General features: G+C 45.9%; 1 protein-coding gene across 1 annotated transcript; it reads right to left on the minus strand.

Moving 5' to 3' along the window:
• Positions 1–415: 415 nt before the first annotated feature.
• Positions 416–5,977, minus strand: LOC121595244 (SET domain-containing protein SmydA-8). The gene is made up of 4 exons (XM_041919056.1): positions 5,757–5,977; positions 3,161–4,307; positions 2,922–3,082; positions 416–2,809 (listed from the first exon to the last, which is right to left on the minus strand). The coding sequence occupies exons 1-4, from the start codon at positions 5,895–5,897 to the stop codon at positions 2,699–2,701; spliced, it is 1,560 nt and encodes a 519-aa protein (XP_041774990.1). The 5' UTR covers positions 5,898–5,977; the 3' UTR covers positions 416–2,698.
• Between the last annotated feature and the right edge of the window lie 1,563 nt (positions 5,978–7,540).

Here is a 7,540-nt window from a genome sequence, read left to right on the forward strand (position 1 = left end):
AGACCGTCAAGAAAGTCAAAAAATGTCTCTCGGATCAAGAAATTATCGTGTTTGTTACTAAGTAAAATAGTAAGTTAAGAAAAATCTGAAACATTATAACTCTATCATTTCAACTTTAGAAGTTACGACTGGTCAAAGTTGAAAAATCTTTCCAAACAACGTTTGGATGGGTTTTCCCCCATTATGGTACTATTTTCGCATAATTAGTTTAGGTGTGAATATTTGTAGTAGGTGGACGTTTAATATATAATTGTAAAATAAATTTAATAAATAAATAATAAAGGTAATAAATTTTATATACCTTTAATGAAAAATAAAACCACAATTTACGTTTGTTGTTTTAGCACTTCATTTTATTACATACTACAAAAGTTCGCACTAAAAACAACACATTTGGACTTAGTTAATAAAATAAAAAATAAGTACTTTTCTATGTCTTCCTTTTTTCTTCAAACCTCATTTTACTTGTAAGCTGTCAAAAGCTGTGGAGTTGAAAACGTTGCGTTAAACAGATCAATCAATTGCCAGTATTGATTTTATTCAAATATTTTTATTTATTCAAAAATGTCAATGGAGATAAAGTAGTTGCCTAAATAATTATTTTCTTTTCCTTTTAAATAACGATTTTTTAAGGTAGGGTTCTATGAGCACTTGGAAAATTGAAGATACCTATTTTAAACTACATGAATTATTAGTTGTTTTGGAGTTTTTTGTTGGATATCTTAAATGTTTTTTTTTTTATTCAAAACAATACAATAGTTCTCAAATATAAAACCAATTTTTTTCATCAATTGTATTCACCGTTTGCAACATGTGTATGTGACAATGTACAGCAAAGGGATACTGGATTTTCACGTTCAAGCTACGTAATGCAAAATTAAATTAATTAAATTTAACAAACGTATTACTAAAGGACGTCTGTAGGAGATTAACATTCATTTGGTCAAAAGCCTCTGATATTTTTAAAATTAGTGCAGACTAATAAGCTTGAGTGCGCAAAGCTAATGACAATAACAGGCAAAACACAAAAGTAAATTTTATGTTGATATTGGTATGATTCAAAATGTCAATAGTGTTGAGCTGCCATTGATTGTCAACCTCACGCCATTGATACCATTGGTTGTTATCCCACCCACTGCCAGTCCAAAACTCACGAAGTCATACAACAATCGAAAAAAGTGCGTTCACTCCACGTCCAGATAGCTCAGATCAGATAGCGGAGCTGAGAGTTTTTCTGCGCTTATCGACAGGTGGAGTAAGTCAGATAGTGTCTTCAGTTTAATTGCTCCTTTTCTTTCCTTCTTATTTGACAATATTGAAGGTTCTCCTCGGCTTCGGCCGTGGTAGTGGGCAGGATTTTTGTGTTTAGTGTACCGCCCTAAGAAGCATGTGTGTCACAAGTGTGAGGTGTATTGATAGGTAGAACACGCATGCATTATTGATCTACTTGTTCATGAAGACGAGAATTTCAATACTAAGAATTGGTCAATAGATTACTGTTACCACTTGAAGGTGTTCCGTATGGTTGTGATGCATATAATTCCTATATAACTGTCCCGGTCCCTATATACCTTTCTTGATCTGGAACCAATTATTTCTCTTTTCATACAAGAAATATGAAATAGGGCCTCCCGGATAACGAGTGAGTCATTGGAACGGATTAAATTCGATATGAGGGGTTCCACTGTATATGTTTTTCTTGTTTCAGTTCAAACATTGTGAACATAAGATTTTTTTCGCAAAGTCAGATTTACACAATTTACCCAAGAACTTAAACAGCCCTTCCCACTCCTCTTAACGCCCCCCCCCCCCCCACCATCATTCCAGAGTGGACCCGGATTCGAATTCGAAAGCAGCTGGATTCGAATCTATTCAAATCCGGCTGCAGGCCCGTTTTGTCCATCACTCCAAGATAGGCAAAGCGCGTCAGGCGTGTGTACATGTCGCGTGAAAACAACAGGAAGTTACAATTTCATCACTATTGAATTTAACCATTTCTACATTGACTCGCTCGCGTGATTCGTTGCGAGCCAAGCGTGGGACAAAAAAGGTTACGCCACTATTTACGCGCCCACACATTCCGAGGTTCGTGACGAAGCGGTATTTGGCGAGCTTCGCCGTTTCGGGCAAAAGCGTACGGGGGATTGCGTGCGATACCGCGGGGAGAATGGCATCGTTGAACCCCATCGGGTGTGTTTTCGCACACACACACACACACACACACACACACACACACACACACACACACACACACACACGTGCGCTGAGAAGTCCCCCACTAGAAAAAGGTCTCATGCACAGCAGAAAGCGATAGCGAAGACGAAGCAAAGGACAAAGCAGCGGGGAAAGTCACCGTCCTAAACTATGCGAAGGGTGAAGGGTGTCTTCTAAACCCCAGTGTCCTTCAATGTCCTTGCGGTTGGGTAAGTGAATTTTCACACATTAACACACACACATACACACACATACACTGCATCGATAATCATTCTGCCGGAAAAAAAGATTACACCCTTCAACGGGAGAGGTGCCAAAGGGCAACTGGAAAAGAAAATCCTTGGAATTTATTCTCAAGCACCCGGTCAATCATCGGAACGGGCGCCAGGATGCGTCGAAGCTTGAGGACAGGGAGGCGTGGCTTGGCTTACATCGATTACAGAACGCACTTCGTTTTTTTCGCCCGGCACGGTTGAGTGGTTGTTTACGACGAGCCGTTTTCCTTCCCAACGCTGCTGACGTCCACGGTTGGGTCCGTTTTGGCAATGCACTCCAGTTCGGCTCTTGCCGTGCGCCATTCCTGTCGTTCGGGATCCTACCAAACAGGGAAAGGGAAGGATGCAGGGAGGGGTAAAATTATGTGCTATCATTATGTCCTTTTCCCGGGCGGTGGGATGTTTTTTTTTTTCAATCTCTGCCGAACTTACCGATAAGACGCCGAGCGCATGTAGAGTGGCGAGTGCGGACCCCAGCTCCAGCAGCAGCTTGGCACGGAAGGTGCTGTAACCGGGCTCGAGCCGATCGGCCACCGCCAGCAAATCGCGGCACAGCTCCACCGTTCGCCGAGAGGCAGCTTCTGAGGGCGGTGCTGCAAGAAAGTGAAAGTGAGTTCAGCAAGATGCGGCCCGGTTTTTGATGCCTCGCGACAGCGTGCGTCCTTGGCTACCTTTGGCTGGGCGGGCGCTGCCTAGCAGCTGCGTTAGCGCATACTTCGCCTGCAGCATGTACGCGTTCCAGGGGTGCAGGGTGGTAGCGTGGCGGGCGAGAAACTCCTCGTAACCGGACGGTTCGGTGCGATCGAGCGCGAGCAGCTCCTGTTGCATTCGTTCGCAGCGCGCCACGTACTGGTCCGGCCGCTCCTGGTACGCGCAGCGTCGGTTCTGGCAGCGCCAAACGGTCCGGTAGTTGGTCGGTTCCGCCGCCAGCACAAGACTCGGCGTCCGGCGACAGTTGGGGCATCGGAATCCACCCGCGCTCGTGCCGTACTCCGTCGGATCCGCGCACCGCTCACAGCAGCAGTCGAAACACTTTGCCTGCCGAAGGGCAAGCCGGCGCTGAACCGTCCCGAGCAAGGGTTGCGTGTAGGACGCGTGGATGACACCACCGGCCGGGATGTCGACCGTCGCCACCAGCACCATATGCAGCTGGTCGTCAAAATAGTGCTTCGTGTTCGGGCGACAGTCGTGCGACAGCATCGCACCGAGCGGGTACAGCCCGCGCACCTTCACATGCTGCTCCGGCAGCCGAATCTCGTAGCAGTTCGTGTCCAGGATGGCACTCAGCTGCAGCACCGTCTGCTCACTGTACTGCTGCAGTCGCAGCACCTGGCGCAGGAACGGCACCAGGTTCGAGCGCAACACGCCGTACAGCGGACTAGCCAACCGTTCGTCCAGATGCGACTCGAACCCCTGCACCGTTGCATACCGCTCGGGCGCGATCCGTTCGAGCAGCAGCACGCGTAGCGGCACTATCACGCAGTAGGCCGATTCGCGCTGCTCGGGATTGGACGGGTTGGGCCGGATGTTGGGGCGGTAGCCGCTGCCCGCCAGCACACTGCACTCCGGCCGGTGCTGGACCGCCTCCTCGCAGCTCGGCCCGCAAAGCGGCCAACCGCACCGGGAACATTCGTGAAAGCGGCCGAGCCCGCGGGTCGCATCCCAACCGGTCATCAGATTGCGGTTGCAGCCGAGACAGAGCGGCACGTTCGCTATCTTCGGCCCGACCGCGTACGGCTCATCTCGGTAGATGATTTCACCCTGCTTGATGTGTCTCGTCGCCACTAGATGGCGCCCAAGCCGATCATTGCGTACAACCTGAAGAAAAAAAAAATTGGGGAGAACGTTGAGTGCTGCTTGAACTGCGGGAGGCATGGCAAGGACGACCACATTCCCCTAGGCCGCATTATGTCACTGGATCTTGGGTGGGTTCCTGTCATTCCAGCTCCTTAATTAACGATTTCTCTAAACTCCACTGCGAGCTCAAATGTCAAACGGTCCTTTCAGGGCAAGATTTCGGGATAGGGGCTGGTAGAACCTAACTGCCGTTTCTGGGAGCAGGCACCCACTGTTGCTATTTATGGCCCATTCCACACAACCACTCCTGGCCCGATAGGGAGTTGATTAAATATTCCTTCTCTTCCTTGCTTCCGACCCATGAAGTATCGCGTCAGTGTAGCCCTTTTCGAGGGGCGATATGTTTGCTCGAGCACCGCTACTACATTGTCACCGATTCTTTAGGAGCGAACATCTCGGCGGGACTCGGTGCGCGGAAACCGTCCCGAGAGAAGTACGAGGGGCTTATGAATTCTCCAGAATTTCTTGAGACTTGGAAAGGTCTTTTTAGAAGCGGATTTAGTATGTTACGGCACTGGGATGATAATTCAAGCAATTGCGTGTTTTGCTGTCCCTGCCGACGATTGGGGCTCATTTTGAGTGTAAGATTTCAAAAAATAGACACACAAGCACACCGAACACATGCACCCGTCTCTGTCAGGCCAAAGCGGATGTAATGAGGCTGTAGGCTTTATTCCCACTTCACGGAATTTAATCCACTCTCGAGAGAGATTGAGAAATAGAGTGTGAGGACATCGCACGAACAACGCATCCGCAACAAAAGAACAGCCAGGAGCGCATGGAAATGAGACAACGGCAAACTCATTAACTTTCCACTTCCATCCCCGTTGGTGGTCTAGCTGGCATATCCTACTTTAGTTGTTGAGATTTTAAACTGTAACATCAGCTCAAATAGCTTACCCGCTCCCCTTCCGTGCTGGATGCTTCAGATCCGGAGCTCAACAGCCGGCTGTTGTGCTCTGGGTTGCTTCCGCTTGTAGGGGATATGTCGTTTCTGTTACATTTGATCGTTGGCAGATTTGAATGGTGATGGACACTTGCCGCGCGATCCAAGCAGAAAGTATATATAGCTTATAGCAACTTTTCGTCAAGGGAAGAGAATCCCCCTAATGGTCCCACTACGACCTTCGCAACGAGCAGTGATTGAAGCTGACGGAAAGAAAAATAGTGACCGATTTGCTGCGTGTCACAGTCTGCCAAACTCATCGCCACCCGTGTGCTGAACAATTTTCTACCGATCAATGTGGTTTTTTTGTTTTACTTTTTTTCTACTAATTTGTCCACTTGTCAGCGATCCGCTTGCGTGCGTTTAGAAGAAAGAAAGGCTGACGTAATTCTGCCTGTCACTCCATTGGGACTAATTTCCTCGCAACGAGTGCTCAGGCCAGCGAGGACGGGGGGCAAACTCACTTTGAACCGACGACACTGGTCACGATGCTGGGCCTTCCAATCGGCCCGCTGATGGTCGCGGCCACAGTACCCGACCTGCTGACAGCCGGCACAGCGCTGCGCCGCTGGAGCACTACAGACACGGCAGACAGTGGATGACATCACACACGTTCGCCCTCGTTCGCTCGCGCGCTACCTAAAAGCGGACAGTGCGGACGGACAGACAGATCGCACTGGCCAGGCCGAACCAGTGCTGACAAGCAGGCTGACTATTCTTACGCGTGTCCGAAGAAAAGTGTTCAGTTCTGTGCTGGGAAACAGAAAGATGGCGAGCATGCAACCTTCTAGTGGCTTCAGATAATGCACGGCTTCGTGGAGAATTATTAGTTCCACTGGTTGTAACCTTCTATGTATATTATGCAGAAAATTTTGAGGTTGGAAAGGAAAGCCAGTGCTACTAACTGAGCACTCGTTTCTTATTTCTGGGCTCTTGGGCAAACGAATTACGTGGTTTTTCAATATGAATGTCTTGTACGCTTAACCCAAGGAAAGGCCTCTATCTCAGGGTCTGTCTGACCCTATGAGAAAATCTATCTGGCTCGTGAAACCATATTATCGGGAAAATAAGAGATTATTTTCATAGTAGCGGGTAAGTTTGAATCCACAAAAGAACAGAAATTTGTTTCACACCAGTACTGCATAAAACTAAATTTGTTTGTTGTAAGTTTGTTTATTTATTCATGGAAGAACGGTCCGGTTAGCTGTATGTTTAATTTAAATAGAAAGGAACACCCAAGCAATACGGCTTATTAGGACCGTTCCGTCTGATTAAAAAAAAAACAATCTCCTTTACAAAGTTTATTAAATGTCATGTACATGGGTTCATGTAACTCACATTTACATGATTTTTTGTGATGGTTTTTACCAATAATATAAATTATTTCTTCGCTTGGTCAATGTCAAATTCACAATATTTTCATGCCTTTATCTGTTTATCTGAACGAATCTTTTTCACATGAGTTGAGTAGACACATTGAGTTTAATTTCATAAGCCGGTACTGCTTGACTAACTACTAGTTTACTTAAACTTTAATTTGCAGTAGCTTGAAAACCGCAGTGAGAGTTCCCCTGAACTAATTGGCCACTTGTGCGACGGTTGTATTCGGAAATCATAACCGTATTGCTAGTTGACGTTAATGTATGCCGGTGGTGTTTATGCAAGTATACATTTTCATCTCTTTTTGTATGAAAACCATGCCAGACATAGACGCCAAATAGAAGAAAAAGAAAAGAATAGAAAATACGGCTTGTTATATTATTTTACTCGAGTCGAGAAATTTTCCTGCATTGCTTATCGAAATATGCTTGTTGTTGTAGAAGTCTGGTGACGAAAATCAATGGAGACGGGCTACCGAAATCTGTCATCACATCGTTTTCGATCATTTTCCCGCTAGGGTTTTATGTTCGTTAACGATTGGCTTGAAACCACTTTTGAATCGAAGGATCACGTATACGCATTCATGTATAAAACTCTTCTACTTGACACATTTCTATGGTAACTTCAAAGCCGTTTTTAAAAGAGGGGTAGGTTAGCAGCATAGTAAACCTGATTTCATTAACAATATTCAACTCGACGTCGAGATATCTCGATTGCAAGAATAAAATATTCCTGAATATTTTGTATTATGTGCTCCGAGGAATCCGCAAAAATTACGATATTTTTTTTATGATTTAAAATGTACATCCAATTATCCAATATAGATTTTGTAGCGTATTTGTAAAATAAATAAAACAATAAAAACACG

Source organism: Anopheles merus, chromosome X, assembly GCF_017562075.2.
Source record: "Anopheles merus strain MAF chromosome X, AmerM5.1, whole genome shotgun sequence".
In the NCBI taxonomy this organism is placed as follows: domain Eukaryota; kingdom Metazoa; phylum Arthropoda; class Insecta; order Diptera; family Culicidae; genus Anopheles; species Anopheles merus.

Bases quoted from the DNA above. Each gene is read 5' to 3' on its own strand.
- LOC121595244 (XM_041919056.1), bottom strand. From the start codon at position 5,897: ATGTCATCCACTGTCTGCCGTGTCTGTAGTGCTCCAGCGGCGCAGCGC. The intron at 3,083-3,160 runs GTAGCCAAGGAC...ACTTTCTTGCAG, and splicing joins CAGCGCCCGCCCAGCCAAAG to CACCGCCCTCAGAAGCTGCC. The intron at 2,810-2,921 runs GTAAGTTCGGCA...CCTGTTTGGTAG, and splicing joins ATGCGCTCGGCGTCTTATCG to GATCCCGAACGACAGGAATG.